The following is a 19,393-nucleotide window of genomic DNA, read 5'->3' as shown; positions in this document are numbered from 1 at the left end:
CTGCATTATTCAAGGGTCAAGTGTATATACTAAGCATGCTTTTTACCCGTAGTATCTAACACAGAGGTTCACATATAATAATTATTCATTACAGATTACATGGATGTTAATCATTCAGTACCATACTTCAGTAATTTGTTTGTCGTAATAGGAAATTGTAGGGTGAATTATATGACATATCAGTTTTATAAGATAAAATCAGTCAAATATTGGCAATTTCATATGCTTCAGCTTAATTTATGTTTTAACTATTTCAAGTTCCATTAAAACATGCAAATTTATTAATATGCCTAATAAATCCAAGTACTTTCTAGATACCTTTGCATTGATTACATATATATACATATATAAGGTAATATAATTTTCCATATGGTATAAAAACCTCTTATGTAACAAAATATTATTTTTAAATATATCTGAAATTAATGTTTATAAATTTATTTTTCCCTAATGTAGCCTGCAATTGTCATGGGAAAGCTGAAGAATGCTATTATGATGAAAATGTTGCCAGAAGAAATCTGAGTTTAAATATACATGGAAAGTACATTGGAGGGGGTGTGTGCATTAATTGTACTGGAAACACTGCTGGTATAAATTGTGAGACATGCATTGATGGTTTCTTCAGACCCAAAGGGGTAAAGTATGCTTTTTCTTTCATTAAGTGTTATTTTGGCTTTTTCAGACAGAGATGTATTATAGGGAAAAATAATTTTGATAGCTTCTCTAAATAATTGGACTTCAAATTCTCAAAGGTGACTAGAAATATTTCATAGTAGAAACTGTATAAATCTTTCAGGATGTGATATAAAATATTTCCATCTCTCCAGAAAGTCCCGTTGTGCCTCATTCCAGTCAATCACCACCCCCAGGCAAATTCTGTTCTGATTTTTAGAGCATAAATTAGTTTTGCCTCTTAGTGAATTTCCTAAAAAAGAAATCATAAAGTACATAAAATTGTTGGTCTTCCTTTCACTCAATTTAACATGTTAAGATTTATTCATGATGTACACATCAGTAGTTATTTCTTTTTTAAAAAAATTGCTAAGGAGTAGTCCTTTGCATGAACATATGTTAATTTTTAATCCATTCTCCTGTTGGTGGATATTTGGGTCATTTCCAGTTTTTGGTTAGCTCCTATAAAACAGTTTTATGTGAGTCTTTTTGTGGTCATGTGTTATTAACCTTGTGTAAATATCTAGGAGTAGAGTACTTGTTTCATAGGATAGATATATGTTTGACTTTGTAAGATACTGCCAACATTTTGTCAAGTTAGTAATACTGTTTTACATGTTCACCAAAAATGTATGTAAATTCTAGTTCTTCCATATTATCTCTATTATTTGGTCTTGACTATCTTTTTGAATTAGCCATTCTAGTGGATGTGGGTGTAGTAGGTATGGCAAGTGGGTACTAGGCAATCACTAAGTCATTCCCATCAATGCTTGGTGCTACAGCAGATCTTCTATTATGAATTTACAGCAGATCCCATGGATTAAATTCTTATTTTAAGTGTTTATTGGCTATTCCTATATCTTCTCTTGTGAAGTATTTCTTCAAGTCAAGAAATTGTTCTTTTTTATTCTAGAAGTGTTAGAATTTTAACTTTTAGGGCTATGGCCCATCTCAAGTTAATCTTTGTGTAGGGTATGAAATAATGATTGAGATCTATGTGGCTCATCTGTTGTTCCAGCACCATTTTTGGAAAAATACTTTCTTTTTCTCTTTTGAATTGTTTTGAGGCATTTTCTGAAAATCAGTTGATCTTTTGGGTCAACATGTGGAGCCCCAGTTCTGTTCCATGGATATATTTGTCCATCTTTGTGCTAATGGCACACTATCTTGATGACTTTAGCTTTTTTTTTTTTTTTTTTTTTTGCAGTACGCGGGCCTCTCACTGTTGTGGCCTCTCCCGTTGCGGAGCACAGGCTCGGGACGCGCAGGCTCAGTGGCCATGGCTCATGGGCCCAGCCGCTCCGCAGCACGCAGGACCCTCCCAGACCGGGGCATGAACCCGTGTCCCCTGCATCGGCAGGCGGACTCCCAACCACTGCACCACCAGGGAAGCCCGATAACTTTAGCTTTAATAAAACTAGAATTCAGAAACATATGTGCACTAACTTTATTCTTCCTTTTGAAGATTGTTTTGGCTATAGTAGTTTCTTTATATTTCCATGCAAATTTTAGAATCAGCTTCTCAATGACAGAAATATTAGTTGGGATTGTTGTATAGAATCTAAATGCAAATATGGAGAGAACTAACACTTTAACAATATTGAGTCTTCCAGTCAATGAATATAGTATATCTCTTCACTTATTTCTGTCTTCTTTAATTATTCATATCAGTGTTTTCAGTGTAGAGATCTTGCATGTCTTTTGTTAATTTTGTATAATTTCCTTCTGCCTGAAGAACTTCCTTTAGCTTTTTTAAAAAAATAGGGCAAGAATTGATGGTGACAATTTCTCTCAGGTTTATTTCATCGGAAAATGTCTTTATTCTACCCTTATTACTGAAGTATATTTTCATTACATGGAGAGAGATGTTTGTTTTTCTTTCAGTACTTTAAAGATATGGTATTTTCTTGGGCTTCCCTGGTGGCGCAGTGGTTAAGAATCTGCCTGCCAATGCAGGGGACACGGGTTTGAGCCCTGGGCCGGGAAGATCCCACAGGCCTCGGAGCTGCTAATCCCGTGAGCCACAACCACTGAGACTGCGTGCCACGCTACTGAAGCCCACGTGCCTAGAGCTCTTGCTCCACAACAAGAGAAGCCACCACAATGAGAAGCCTGCTCACCACGACTAGAGAAAAGCCTGCACGCAGCAATGGAGACCCAACACAGACAAAAATAAAATAAATAAATTTATTAAAAAAATAAAGATACGGTATTTTCTGGATTTCACTTATTCTAATGAGAAGGCAGCCATCGTTTGCATTTTTTTCTTCTATATATAATGTGTCTTTAACTCTCTGACTGATTTCAAGATATCCTCTTTTTATTTGCCTTTTAGCAGCCAAAACATGTATTGGCAAACTATGACCTCTATATCAAATTTGGCCCATGGCCTTTATCTATGTGGCCTGTGAACAAATATTTTTTTTTTACATTTGTAAAAGTTTGTTAAAAGAAAAAAAAGAAAGAGGCAGAGGAGAAGGAGGGGAGTAGAAAAAGGAGAGGAAGGGAAAGGAGATGGAACAAAAATGAAAAGAACAACAAAAAATTAAGGAAAAGAAGAACAAGATGAACAAGAACTAGGTGAGAGGTGGAGGAGAGAAGGAGGAGGAAGAGAAGAAACAAACCTTATGTGCCTTACAAAGCCTACAGTTTTAGTTACAGAAAAAATTTTCCAATTTCAGAATTGGACCATGTGTATCTAAATGTGGCTTTCTTTGTGCTTACCTTCTTGGCTACTGAGCTTCTTGTAATTATAAATTGAGATTTTATACCACATTTTGGAAATTTTGAGCCATTATTTCTTTAAAAAATTTTTTGAACCATGCTCTCTCTTCCCCTTTTGTGACTCCAACTGCATACAGGTCAGGTTGCTGGACTGTGTCCTATAGGTTACTGAGTCTGTGGTAATTAAAATTTGTTTTGTTCTTCAGATTGGATAAATTCTATTTATCCGTAATTAGGTATACTACCTTTCTCCCTGCCATCACTTACCTGCTGCTAATCATATCCAGTTAATTTTTTCATTGAGATATTTTATTTTCAGCTTTATAGACTTATTGTGTTTTTTGTAACTTCCATTTCTCTGCTGAAATACTCCATGTGTTTACTCCTTATGAACATTATTTCCTTTATATTCTTGGGCACATATACAGACCTGTACAAGTCCTTGTCTGCTAATTTCAATACTTGGGACACCTCAGGGTCTGTTTTTATTGACTTGCTGTTTCTTGAATAAGGACCACACCTTCATTTTTCTCCTCGTGTCTAGTAATTTATAATTTACACAGGACATTGAGGATGATACAGTGTAGAGACAAGATTTTGTTGTCTTCTTCCAAAGATTTGTGAATTTTGTTTTAATAGGTAATCAACTTACTGACTAATCACTATTAAACTGAGGAGGCTTGCTTTTATACCTTGTTAGGACAGATTACTAAAAAGCTCAGGTGTTTAACCTTTCCAACTTGATTGATAAAGTCTTGTTTCTGTTCACTCTATGGTGTGTAGACTGGAAAATTTTACTCAGATCATTTAGCTTTCCAGCTGTTGCTATTCACTGGGCTCCTTGGAGTCCCCTGATTTAATGTACAATTAAGGATCAGTTAAGAATTGAGAGGTATTGATATGCAAATTTTGTTGTTATCCTTATATGAACATGCATCTCGTCTACTGTATTTTCTTCTTTCAAATCTCAAATCCTTCTAATTTCTGCCTGCTTTTCCTACTTTTTTTTTTTTTTTTTTTTTTTCGGTACGCGGGCCTCTCACTGCTGGGGCCTCTCCCACTGCGGAGTACAGGCCCCGGATGCGCAGGCTCAGCGGCCCAGCCGCTCCGCGGCATGTGGGATCCTCCCAGACTGGGGCACGAACCCACGTCCCCTGCATCGGCAGGCGGACTCTCAACCACTGCGCCACCAGGGAAGCCCTCTGCCTACTTTTGATTATTCTCCCAAGTCCTCAAATGTTTGATTTTTATATTTTGTCCAGAATTCATAATTGTCATTTGACCATGTGCTAGACCTATACAAGACACTGTGCCATCATTAAAACTGGAAGCTTCGGGCTTCCCTGGTGGCGCAGTGGTTGGGAGTCTGCCTGCCGATGCAGGGGACACGGGTTCGTGCCCCGGTCCGGGAGGATCCCACATGCCGCGGAGCGACTGGGCCCGTGTGCCATGGCCGCTGAGCCTGCACGTCCGGGGCCTGTGCTCTACAATGGGAGAGGCCACAACAGTGCGAGGCCCACGTACCGCAAAAAAAAAAAAAAAAAAAAACACAAACTGGAAGCTTCATCAAGTTATTACAAGTTATTAAGTGAATCTGAGCCTAGATTTTCATATTTTAACACATAAAAATACGTATGCTATATTGTGTTAAAAATTCAAATCTTTCAGGTTCTTAATATTTGGGTAGAAATTCAGTGTGTTTTTATGAAGATATAGATAGAAAAGTTTTGTGCATTGCAAATTTTATAGCTAAATAACGTATCTCTATGATATTCTTAAAATTATTGCCTTAAAATATAATTTTAGATTTATCTCCTAAATACATATATTTAAATGTTAAAATACACACACACACACACACACACACACACACACACACACACACACACATATAGCAGTGCTTACTTTGAGGATTGATTAGTAATCTGATTATTTTAATAAAATTAAAAATCAAGTATAAAGTAGATTAATTTATAAAATCTCTTATGTTAGGACTTGTTCCTGATCAGCAGTCTGATTCAGGCAGATCTTCCCAATTACCACAAAGAAGGATAACAAATTAAGAGGCTTTGGTTTACTCAAGCTCATCATTGGAATCATAAATCATACTTATAAGAGCTAAGAATTTATCCTAAAGAAATGTATTGCTATATGCCCGCAGAGAGTTTTATTTTGTTTTTCTTCATGTCTTGGTTTTCTCTTGGTTAGAAAGCCCTCCTCCCAGTTCCACTCTCAAATTGCTACTCATACTTCAAGCTCCAGTCTAAATGTCACTTTTTCTGTGAAACATTGCTTAACTTCATTGTGTTATTACTCTCTCTTCTTTTGCCCCAGAACGCGCTGCTTGTGTGTCTGTTTTATCACTTTGCACATTCTATTTAATCAATATCTTTCAAGTCTGCTATTCCTGTAAGCTTCTTTAAGGCAGAAATCAGGCCTTATCTGTGCTTTGCACAGTCCTTACTTCATAATAGGAAGTGAATGAATGGGTCTTAAACAAATGATGATTTTGAAACTGTTCTGTGGATATAGTTGATTGAATTCTATCAGACATGTAAATATTTCTCTACTTGTGAAACTTTGACTTATATTAGCAAACAGGTTTTCATTTATCAATTAAACCTAGATATATACATATATAAAACTGTATTTTATTGGAGAAACATATATATATACTTATATACACAACTTTTTATATATATTCAGAGTATTTTAGTATTTCCTAGGCAAAGAATTTCTTTATTTTTTTTTTTGTTCTTATCCTATTGCATCTTGAAAATAAATATTGTATATTTGGTACATTAGCACGGTCTAGGTGTGTTTAATTAAAATATTCTAACATTAAAAACTGCTAGTTGTACTGTGTATTTAATGTATGTGAGGAATCTTATGAGATGCTTTATATGTTATTCCTCTTAATTTTAATTTAATAACATCACTAAAGTTTCTACTATTATCCTCATATTATCAGGAAGTAAGTAAATTGCAGGAGGCCACATAGCCAGTAAGTGGACACAGTGGGATATGAGCTCAAGCCTTCCTAATTACAGAGCCTACATTGTTTCCCCCCAGATTATGCTGCCTCCTGAGAAAGTCAAATTTTTAACGTAAATATTTAACATCTTTTTCAAGCACCAAATATACATTTCTATTTAATTAGCTATATCATGATCAATGTAAAAAGTTTTTGAAAAATTACTTCGGGGAAAAATTACTAATTTTGAACTATGTTGTAATAAAACAACAGTAAGGAAGATTTTATTATGGAACGTATATTTCTCTAATATTCTAATGTTCTCTATATAAGCAAACGTTGTTCTTTTTGTTTGTAATGATGATACTGTGATTATAAAAGAAAGAGATGCATACTGAAATGTGTAGGGATTAAAAGACTCTTTATTGGGGATTTTCTTTAAAAACTTCAGCAAAGAATAAAATGTGATGAATCATATAGCAAAATCTTGATAATTGTTGAATCTAGGTAACAAATATTTAGTAGTTTATTATGCTATCCTCTTTATTTCTGTGTATCCACTTAGATGAAATGGATTTTAGAAAATGCAAACATATAATAAAGAAAATTTCTTATATTATCATTTTCTAAATATAATTTATTATTTATTAAAATGTTCTTTAAAGTCTTACTGAATTGAAAAATTTACTGTTTTTAAAACAGAATTTTAATATTTTTCTTAGATATCTCCAAATTATCCAAGACCATGCCAGCCATGCCATTGTGACCCAATTGGTTCCTTAAGTGAAGTCTGTGTCAAGGATGAAAAACGTGCTCAACGAGGTGAGAGCTATAGTAGAAGGCCGTTGTTCTGATGAAAGGACAACTAAAGCCAAGTGTGATTATTTTCAGAAGATGGAATAAATTTATTCTTTTTTTTTTTTTTTTTGGCTGCGTTGGGTCTTTGTTGCTGCGCGCGGGCTTTTTCTCTAGTTGCGGAGAGTGGGGCTATTCTTTGCTGCGGTGCGCAGGCTTCTCATTGCGGTGGCTTCTCTTGTTGTGGAGCACAGGCTCTAGGTGCGCGGACTTCAGTAGTTGAAACATCCAGGCTCAGTAGTTGCGGCACGTGGGCCCCAGAGCACGTGGGCTCAGTATAAATTTATTGTTACAGCTATCAATGTCCCCTACAGGAAGCAGTTTTTAATTCATCTCAATAATTATGTTTGTTTAATTATACTTTAGAAGCAAGAAAAGTTGAATCATTTGTTTTGCATTAGTATACGTGTATATATATATATACACACACATATATACATATTTACATGTCTATATATATATCTTCTAGTCTATTATAAATCTGTGGTGTATGTAATTTTTTGACGTCTTGCTATTTATTATATTGCTTTGCAGCATGTATGATTTCTAGGGTGAAATGACAGTGTTCTTTGAGGGATGTGTGTGCTACAATGGGAAGAGCGAATAGATGAGATCACAGACTGAGATGTAGTTAATAATACAGAAAGTGAGAAGTCTACATAAAGGACTGTAAAAGGCAGTAGGAATGAGTTAATGAAGGGAAAGAGGCTGACATTAAGACAAAACCTTCTTTGAGGATTGAAATTCACGATGAACTCCAAACATTAAGTAATCAAATGCCAAATTAACTCTTTGATGTAAAATGTTTAGGAACTACTTCCAGGAAAGTTGCTTGCCAAAGTAGAAAATTCATAGAATATATCTGGAACTGTTTCTTTATATTTCTAAGACTGGATTCTTCTCTTCTGTGGAAAGACTAAAATAAATCATGGCTATGCTATAGGCTTTTTCCCCGAAAGACCTTCTATTTAAAAGACTGGCAATATTTCTTTGGCACAGTTTAGCTTACCTGCTTTCTTTACAAAACTATTTGATTATCTGTTTAAGCCTTACAGTCTTAAATCTTAAAAGATTAAAAAATTATTATTTAAAAACTCAAATGGTGAATTATTGATGTCACTTTTCATTTTATGGTCCCTTATCTTTTTATGGTAGCAACTAAATCACATTATTTTGAGCAATGTAATTTAATTTTATCCCGAGTTTAAAATGGTAGGTATTTTGTTGTTGAAAAAAGTGACTACCAAAAAAAAAAAAGTAGAAAAATGAGTATTCAATGCAGTGGTAATTCAGCATAGTACTCTTATTAACATTTGTGTGTTAACTTTACATGATGAATTTTTCCCCATATCCGTTCGTTTCTCTGAAATCTGGTTTTAGCTCCTGAATACAGTACTCAACTTTGAATAGATATTAAGATTGTTTCTAAATTTTGTATATTTTAACCAATGCTTTAATGAAGATCTCTGGATATAAATATTTTTCAATTATTTTTTTCCTTTGTGCTCTAAATTCTTTTTTCCAAATTATGGTATAGTTGATGTACAATATTATATAAGTTACAGTTGTACAAAATAGTGATTTTTCAATTATTATAAAAACAACACATGGTCACATAAAATTTTAACAGTAGGGAAGGTAATAAAATAAACAGCAAAGTGTCCTCTTCAACTTATGCACCCCTAGTCTCATTTCCAAATTTAATCACACTGATCCTTTCCTCCTCTTAAGTTCTTTTGGAAGAACTTATCTTTCAAACAATATCTGAATAATGTTCTTAGTATTTTTCATCACCATTAAATATTGCCTATTGACTGTCCATCTTGGAACACAAACATTTCATTCATATCACCTTCTTCCTACCATTCATATCTTTTTATAATTTTTTTCTTCTGTGGTATTTTTAGCATGTTAAATAAAAAGCTTAAATTCCTAGTTTTTGATTTATTAAAGTTGGACTTTATCTCTTGAGGTCATACTACACAAACTGAGAAGACCGTCCTTACATGCTCCCCTGATCTTCAACCTACTTGACAATGTCTGTCAATTGCATCTTCACCTTTTCAAAAATTGTGTAGAGATATTTGGTTCCAGGCCAATAATTAATTTTTCTAATTTTAAATTGAAAGCAATAATCAATATTTGTAATATTATAATTAGATCTATTTTATTCAATATGGGCTGGAGTTGAATAATTAGACATATAACCATGATACATTTTTCTCTTCCTGTTTAGTCTGATGATCTCTTTAGGAAACAGTCTCAGATGTAGTCTAATGATTTGGATTTCTTAGTCAGAATGAATAACCAGATCATGAGAAATGATGTTCACTATCTCATTGGCATTAACCTGATTGCTAGAGAAAAACAAATATTTTGTGTGTGAATTTTCTGTTTCCTTAATTTTCTTTTTGGTGTAAGGTGGTTTTTTTCCCTCCATAGATTTGTAAGAGCTCTAATAGTATGTCGTATTTGTTATGAACAATTTCTGGATTTTCTTTGTGTCTCATTATTATAGATAAGAATTTTCAATGTATATAATTTTAAAATTTTTATATAATAACCTATGAAAATTTAGAAAACCCACTTTAGCTATAATAATGACATACTAAAATTATTATGCATAGCAATATTTTTCTATTGGATTTCTTACATGCCTTTATAATCCTAAAATTCTTATCTACTCCAAGTTTACACAAATTATTTATTTCTTTAGTTTTTATTTCCTTTTATTCTTCCAGTTTTATTGAAATATAATTGACATACAACACTGTTTAAGGTGTTCAGTATAATGATTTGGCTTTCATACTTCATGAAATGATTACCACAGTAAGTTTAGTGAACGTTCATCATCTCATATAGATACAAAATAAAAGAAAAAGGAAAACATTTTTTCTTGTGATGAGAACTCTTAGGATCTACTCTGTTAACAACTTTCATGTATAACATACAGCAGAGTTCATTATATTAATCAGGTTGTACATTACATCCCTTGTACTTATTTATCTTATAACTGGAAGTTTGTACCTTTGACCACTTTCATCTTGACCACTTGATTTCTTTTTAGGATACTTAATTCTTTAATCCATCTGGAATTTATTTTGGTATATTTTATAAGAAAAGTTTCTAACTGCATTTTGTTTTTCTGATAGTCTCTTTTAATTCACCTATATTTAATATTATTTTTGTTTCTTTAAACATTTAAATACAGTCCCCCCTTATCCCTGGGGGTATGTTTCAAGATTCGCAGTGGATGCCTGAAACTGCAGATGGTACCAAACCCTGCACATACGATGTTTTTTTCCTATACAGACATACCTATGATAAAGTTTAATTTATAAATTAGACACAGCAAGAGTAACAACAACTAATAATAAAATAAAACAGTTATAGCAATATACTATAATAAAGTTATGTGAATGTGGTCTTTCTCTCTCAAAATATCTTTTTGTACAAATTCCATGCCTTTTTCATCTTAACCAAACGCTTATCATGCCCTGTGGTCAAAACTTTCACAATTTGAGGTGCAACAGCAAAACTATCACAAATTTCCTTTTCCTTCTTCACAATTTCATAGATAGAAGATTTGTTCTTATGGTAGACCTTAACAACCTCAGCATACAGTTTGTCTTTCTTAAGTTGAAAAATTTCACCGTTTCACTTAAAGGAAGCATTTCATGGCTTCTCTTTGGCATATCTGAATTGCCAGTATCACTACTCATATTTTGGGGCCATTATTAAGTAAAATAAGGGTTACTTGAACGCAAGCACTGCAAAACCTTGACAGTCAATCTGAAAACCAATATGGCTACTAAGTGACCAGTGGGATGAGATATGCTGCCAAAAGGGATGATTCACATCCTGGGCAGGATAGAGTGGGATGGTGCAAGATTTCATCACTGTACTCAGAATGGCACTTGATGTTAAACTAATGAATTGTCTGTTTCTGGAATTTTCCATTTAATATTTTTCGACCATGTTTGACCATAGGTTAACTGAAACCATAGAAAGTGAAATCACAGAGAAGACAGGACAGCTCTATGTTTATTTTTTCATTTGTATCTGTTACCAGTATTCTCTGCTATCTATTTGATTCTGCAGTTTGATTTTTCTGCTAAGTCTTTATCAGGGCCTTGTTTCCTTGTGTGTTTCATGATTGTGTGTGTGTATGCGCACACATACCCGTGTATTTTCTAGTTTACCCTTTCAGGAGTCTTGAGTTTATATGTAAAGTTCTCTGATATGTCCTCCTAACTTGAGTAGTACCTAGAAATTGTCTTTTGTTCCATAAAACCATGCTCCATGCTCTAGACTAGTTAATCAGAATTAGTCAACTTCAGGAAAGACACTGGTTTAAGGACTGGCTTACCACTCTAGAAAGTAATTTTTTTAGTTTCTGATCTCCAAGGGGTTTCTCTATTTCATAACAGCACAACCATTTTATATATATCTCTCTCTCTGCTAACTGTCTATCTTTAATTTCATCCTGCATAGTCAAGTGTTCTGAACAAGGAAGTCTTTATGGACATTTACTTCATAATATTTCCAGAAACAAACATTAATAGACATTGTTTATTACTTGCAGTATTTCTACATTTGGTATCAAGGTCTGGAGATTTTAACATCAGAAACAAATATTAATTTGGGGGAATGCATCTGCAACCTTTATTGAACGGATTTCTTTTCCATTTGACTTATACATATGATTTAAAAAAATAAATGTATTAATGTTAAACGTTACAGGAATATCTCAGAGATATTGCAAGTTCAGTTCCAGACCACTGTAATAAAGCAAGTCACACTAATTTTTGGTTACCCAGTGCATATAAAAGTTATGTTTACACTATACTGTAGTCTCTTAAGTGTGTAATAGCATTATGTCTAAAAACACAATACCTTAATTTAAAAAAGACTTCCTTGCTAAAAAATGCTAACCATCATCTGAGCCTGTAGTGAGTTGCAATTTTTTGCTGGTGGAGGGTCTTGCCTTGATGTCAATGGTGGCTGACAGATCAGGGTGGTGGCTGCTGAAGGCTGGGATGGCTGTGGCAATTTCTTAATATAAGACACCAGTGAAGTTTGCCACGTCGATTGATTCTTCCTTTCATGAACGATTTCTCTGTAGCATGTAATGCTATTTGATAGTATTTTATGCACAGTAGAACTTCTTTCAAATTTGGAGGCAATCTTCTTAAACCCTGTGGCTGCTTTATCAACTAAGTTTATGTAATATTTTAAATTCTTTGTTGTCAGTTCAATAGTCTTCACAGCATCTTCACCAGGAGTAGAATCCATCTCAAGGAATCACTTTCTTTGCCCATCCAGAAGAGGCAACTCCTCATTCATTAAAGTATAACGTGAGGTTGTGGCAATCCAGTTCCATCTTCAGGCTCCACTTCTAATTCTATTTCTCTTGCTATTTCCACCACATCTGCAATGACTTTTTCAATTTTCCTTTGATTTCCAGTATCTTTCATTGTCTATATTTTTTTGTACTTCTAATTAGTGCTTATTTGGAGCATAAATATAATAACTTAAGTTATGTTTTTATTGTATCTTTAGTAATGTAAACAGAGCTTGTTCTATTGAATTTATTTTAATTGAATTCTACTTTGGCCATCATTAATATTACTACAACTGTTTTTAATGTTCTATATGCTTTCCTAATGTATATTTACCTTCTTTTATTTTTAATATTTCTTGTCATTTTGTCTATTTCTTGTGAACATTACATGCACATATTTTTAATTGAAAGAGTAAGACTAACTTATGTATTGTTAGTATGTATGTTTGGCACTCTTTCTGTCATTGTTTTATGTTTTCTCAGCATAACGTTTCCTTGCTTTTTTCTCCCTTCTTTTGTTTTTTGAGTGGACTATATTTTACTGATTTGCTCTTATATTTTTCCAGATTTTGAAGGTCAATAACTTGTATTCGTTCATGTGTTTTTTTTCTATTTTTCTAATCAAAGACAAGAATAAAAATTGTCTCTTGCATTTCTCTATTTAAAATAAGCAAACTTAAATGGCTATTATTTCCCTCCTCTATTCTTTTTTATCCCCCAAATATGTATTCCCATGAACACCTTCAGTCTCTTTTAAAAATTTACTTTATTGAAGTATAGTTGATTTACAATGTTGTGTAAATCACAGCCAAGTGATTCAGTTATAGGTATATATATACATTCCTTTTCATGTTCCTTTATATTATGGTTTATCAAAGGATATTAAATATAGTTCCCTGTGCTATACAGTAGGACCTTGTTGTTTATCCATTCTCTATATAAATAGTTTGCATCTGCTAATCCCAAACGCCCAGTCCATCCTTCCGCCAACCCTCTGTCGCTTGGCAACCACAAATCTGTTCTCTAGGTCTGTGAGTCTGTTTCTGTTTGGTAGATAAGTTCATTTATGTCATATTTTAGATTCCACATATAAGTGATATCATATGGTATTTGTCTTTCTCTTTCTGACTTACTTCACTTAGTATGATAATCTCTAATTGTACCCATGTTGTTGCAAATGACATTATTTCATTCTTTTTATGGCTGAGTAATATTCCATTTTATATATGTACCACATCTTCTTTATCCATTCATTTGTCGATGGACATTTAGGTTGAACACCCTTAGTCTTTTTCTTTGTTGTACTTAGTGATGTTATACTTAGATGATTGTTGTTAGGGTTTTTTTTCAAGTAGTATATTTTTCTGCCCAAGGCACTTTCCCATCTTGTGATAGTCTGAGGGGGGTTATGAGTCAGTTAGAAAATATTGATATGTGTCTCATCTACCATTAGGTCTGGCACCTGGGTCCTGTCATTGCAAACCTGGCTTCAGAGGGGTGAGCTGTGATCGGTGTGCCAGGGGCTACACTGGCTACCCAGACTGCAAACCCTGTAATTGCAGTGGTGCAGGGAGCACAAATGAGGACCCTTGTTTTGGACCCTGTAACTGCAAGGTATGTTGTTTATTCTAGTAATGTCTCATTGTTTAGAGCAAAGGTCATTTTTCTTGGTTTCTCTCATATATCTGCAGGCATTAAGCAATTGGAACGTCTGTAAATCTCCATTCTCTATTCTATTGGTGGCATTCCTGTTAAGTGTCTTTAGAACCAGGTTCACTGCAGAAAGACACATGCCATTTGTCTAAAAACCTACAAATACAGAAGATAAGTCACCTTGAGAATGTGTTATTTTATAACAAAAACAGGTTTCCCCCACTACCTATCTAGTCTGTTAATTTTAAAATACACAACAGTAAAACTAGCAATCCTTTAAATCTACTGTACACTCAAAACTACTTCAGCTTTGTATCTAATTCTGAAAATAATTCTGTCAAGGGTTTTATTCTAGATTTTTAAATAGTCTTCTGAATTTGAACCCAGATAGGTCTGAAAATACCATGTTCAAAATCCTCTGTTTAATTACCAAATAATGTGAGAAACCCTAGAGGAATTGATTAAATGCTCAATATTTCCTCCCAAGAGTACTTTCAGAAATTGCAACTTTATTTGTTGTATACACTCAGATAATCGTGTTAACACCAAGGGATATATTACACCTGCAGCTTATACCCATAGGGGAAACATAGAGGCAAGCCCAAGTCTAAACAGATAAAACTGATTTCCTTTAGCTATAGTAATCAGTTCCAAAACGTTCAGATCAGACAGTGTTAGCTATATTAGCTGAGAAAATAACCACTCCATTGAAAAAGTTAGCATTCCATACTGAGGTAAAAATAAATGTTACTTCTTTTTTTCTTTGTTCTCAAACATAGGTGGAATCTTATTAAGAATATTTCCTTTATTAATTCATTAGTCTTCTCGAGGCAGCTATAAATTATATGCTGATAGTTGTTATATGAGTGTGCATATGTATACAAACGTTAGACCATAAAATAAGAAGTAAATATTAGTATTGATGTTGAGTGTTCATTTATTGGGACAGGAATGTCTGAAATAGGAAGCTAAATACTATAATAGTTATATAATAGGTATATGTTTTATCAAGGATAATTTAGGTACCTATCTTGGACCACTGAAACAATAAAACTTCTGTCCATATAAACAGGCAGAAAGTGTACAGTCCATGGTAAAGAGTTGCCATGTACTGATATATAGTAAATTAACTAGATTTAGTACCTTTTATTCTAATATTATCAGAAATGGAGACTTACACTTGTAGATCAAGACTGGAGTGGTCTGTGGGTGATCACTTTTTAAAGGACACCACCTGTCTTCATCCTGTATGTCTTTTGGGGCAATCCTAGAGGCTCTTAATGCATCTTCTCTAATATTTACCAAATATATTTCCTGTGTGTGATTTATTCCTTTTCCAAAACTCCACAGAAATCTCTAACCTTTACCACTTGCTCAAATAAAGTACAGACACAGCTGTGCTTAAAATGGAAGAGAAGCCTCCTAAGTCTCTAGAATATAGGAAATCAAACTGGACAAAAAAGAAAGGGGGCTTCCCTGGTGGTGCAGTGGTTAAGAATCTGCCTGCCAATGCAGGGGACATGTGTTCGAGCCCTGGTCCGGGAAGATCCCACATGCCGTGGTGCAACTAAGCCTGTGCACCACAACTACTGAGCCTGCACTCTAGAACCCACTAGCCACAATTACTGAGCCCACGTGCCACAACTAATGAAGCCCACGTGCCTAGAGCCCATGCTCCGCAACAAGAGAAGCCACCACAATGAGAAGCCTGCACACTGCAACGAAGAGTAACCCCTGCTCGCTGCAGCTAGAGAAAGCCTGCGCGCAGCAATGAAGACCCAAAGCAGCCAAAAATGAATTAAAAAAAAATTATAAGAAAAAAAGAGAAAGGGAATATTGTTACACACATACTATATAAAGAAGGGAGATGCCCAGTATTTTTGCGAGGAAAGAGAAACACATAAAGGAGGCAGACCCCATTCATTTTCCTTGAAAAATATATAGAGAAAGGCTAGAACAGGAGAGTTGTCGCCATTAGCAGAGATCCGAGGGATAGTTCCTCGAGCCACCACCTGCTCTCTGCCTGCCTCAATATTGCACTAAGAGTGATTATAATCCTAATAAGAAAAATGCCTTCTACAAAGTCACTTGAAGCTCTGCATAGACAATTAAAACACAACAATAAGCAATTAAGAAATCATAAAAGAGAATGAAAAATTAAGTAACGAGCATCATGAAAAGAGTTACCCTTCAACTATGTGATATTTTAAATAGATTACTATAAGTTCTTATAAACTAAATGTTTTTTGGGATAAAAACTTGCAGAAAGCAAGTCTCAGTAGATATCTACATAATTTTAAAAGTCATGAATTATATGCATGTTTAACAAAAACATGATTTGACATAGGATTGTCAGTTGATTATTCAAAACAACATATATCAAATGCTATTTAACAGGTAAAACATTATTGAGAAGCTAAGATACTAGAGACTTAAATTCAGGTAAAGTGATATCTATAGAAACGTTCATCTCCAAAATGTCTATTAACCAGTAAACATTTGCACATTTATTCTTTTTCACTATAATATGTAACAGTTTTCCATAATTTTTTTAGAAAAGAATATTTACTGAAGTTTGTAAACATTTTAAGAAAGTACTTTGTCATAAAGTCTTGGGCCTAAATTTATTTCTGTTATAAATTTTAAATGACTAACATTCTATTAAAATGCAGTACTGAGAAAAGTTGACACCGCTTTTCCGATTTCTGCCGTTTCAAATACAAGTATTCTGGATAAAACAGAGCAAATAAATTTGCAATCACGTAGATTCAGGAAAGAAAGGGAATTTCCTAGATGTTAAACCAAAGAAGGAAGTCTGAGTTAAGCATAAACTCAAGCAAAACTGCAATTAAGGTCATTGGGGGGTGGGGTGGGGGGTGGGAGACTGGTCATAGTCCTAAGATGGGGGTTAAAGTTTAGAGTTTTAATGGCTTTTCTGAGACTTGACACTAGGATTTGGGCTCACTGAGGGAAACTGGAACTGAATTCACTTAAGCTTAGACTCTAGAAATGTCCCCTGGCAGTGAAAGAAACAGGCACGAGAAAATTGCACCTGCAAGCTAGGAGTGGCAACTAGAAAACATTCTCTTTCCTTTGGGGCTCTAGGTGGGTAAAAATAGTGCATTGTCAAACCCTCAAACCTGTGTGCCACATGGGAATGGGGTCAGTTTTATTCTCCCTTTCTGTGCTAGAATTCTTCAACAAGTCAAGCAAATGGTATTTCCACAAGAAAGAAAGTATAGCCTTAACTGACAGTGAGCTCACTGGAAAGCAGTATACTGCACAAAAGGAAAATAACTACAAAAGGGAATCAGAAGCCATAAAATTCAGAATATTTGTACACTAAAAACTAAAAAAAATAGGGTAGTCTAAAAAAATTATATAAACAAAATATGTAATCATAATTTTATAATATAAATAATAGAATAAAATATGTAGAAATGTACAGTCATAAAAATATGACTAGAAAATAAAAGAACAAAGAAAGAAAAAATAGGAAAAAACAACACAAAATAGGGCACTATATTAAAAGAATACGCAGGTGTGGAAAAACGTTACTGTAGTTTACTTCTAGAAATAAAAATATATGTAGTCATTGAAATTTAAAATTCAGTAAATGGGTTGAACAAGAGATTAGAAACTGCTGGATAGAGAATCAGAAATACAGAATGGAGGAAATTACTTGTAAATTGTCATAGGGAGATAAAGAAATAAAAGTGTGAGATGCTGAGTGGCATGGCTGATAGAATGATTAAAAAAAAACATAAAATTTAGCAGGACTGGCCAAAGAAGAGATTAGATGAAATTGGGGAGAAACAATATTCAAGTAATAATGAAGGAGTAAAGAATTATTTAGAATTAAAATTATACATCCTTTGAAGAAGATAAAAAAAAAAAAAAAAGACCACCAGCAGGTCTTATAGTAGAAACCCTGCCCACTAGTCAAGACAAAGAGAAAAATATTAAAACTAGAGACAAATATCAGATTATTGTGTTTCCCACTAATAGTCCAACTTCACTGAAAAAACTTCTCAGAATATATGTACTTTAGTCAAAGAATTTTGAACCCAGAAGAGTTTCACTGGATTGCAGAATACAAGAATCAGTTTATAAAAAGCAGTAGCATTTCTATACACTAGTGATAACCAATTAGGAAATGTAATAAAAATATTTAGAATAGTAACAAAACTATGTGGTGCTTAGAAATAAATGTCTCAAGTACAGGTATTTTTTAAAAGATTATTGAAGACCATAAAGTAATATTTAAAATGGGGAGATAGCTGCTAATATCAAGTGCTGGTGAAAATCTGGAGAAATGGAAATGCTGTTATTAGGATGAATTAGTACCACTACTTAGGAGGCCAATATGGCATTATCTAGTATCATTAAAGATATTAAAAACCTGTCAGCCAGCAACTCAATATCTAGATGTTTACCCCAAAAGAATCTTATATAAACATGTATAAAAGCATGTACAAGATGTTCAACATAGACCTACTTGTTATAATGAAAATTAGGAAAAATCTAAATATCCATAAAGAAGAAAAAATAAATTATAATATATTCATGTAATCTGGTACAAGAAACAACTCGAGTGAGTGAAATAGGTCTTATGTGTAAAAACACTGATAAATTTCAGGTGAAGTGAAGGAAAAAAATGCCATTATGTTATCATTTATGTAAAGTTGTAAAACATAAAACATTCTGTGAGCACACAAAAATAAATTTTAAAAATTTAAATACACTGATATTATGTGTACTAATTTCAGAATAATAGTTAACTCTAGAGAAAGAGGGAAAGGAATAGGATAGAAGCGCAGTGAGAGAAGTGAGATTCAAATGTGCTTAAGTTTTATTTCTTTAAAAATATAACTGAAGCACACTTGGGAAAACATTCATATTTTTTGCCTCTAGGTTGCGGGTAGTGGATAATTATCATATTATATGTACTTTTCTAATGCTTTAAAATAATTCCAGATTTAAACTTTCTCTAATTGAAGGAAAAAAAGGATTTCCTGATTTAAAAAGAGGTGAACAAAATTTCTCACTTAATACACTGTCAAATACTATTACCTCTACACATAAGATTTTCTGTTATATCCTTCTTTAGATAATGATATTACTGAGCACCCCATCCTAATTATATTTCAAAATATGAAAACAATGCAACG

At 33.6% G+C, this 19,393-nt stretch overlaps 1 protein-coding gene across 1 annotated transcript in view; it reads left to right on the top strand.

The window, feature by feature from the left end:
• LAMA2 (laminin subunit alpha 2) overlaps positions 1 to 19,393 on the top strand; it is a 613,890-nt gene that overhangs the window by 279,325 nt on the left and 315,172 nt on the right. The window contains 3 exon segments of the mRNA XM_032650802.1: positions 457 to 635; positions 7,093 to 7,192; positions 14,023 to 14,183. Coding sequence (XP_032506693.1) covers positions 457 to 635; positions 7,093 to 7,192; positions 14,023 to 14,183 — 440 coding nt within the window.

This window comes from Phocoena sinus, chromosome 12 (assembly GCF_008692025.1).
Source record: "Phocoena sinus isolate mPhoSin1 chromosome 12, mPhoSin1.pri, whole genome shotgun sequence".
Classification (NCBI taxonomy): domain Eukaryota; kingdom Metazoa; phylum Chordata; class Mammalia; order Artiodactyla; family Phocoenidae; genus Phocoena; species Phocoena sinus.
This window is presented reverse-complemented; position numbering and strand designations above follow the sequence as displayed.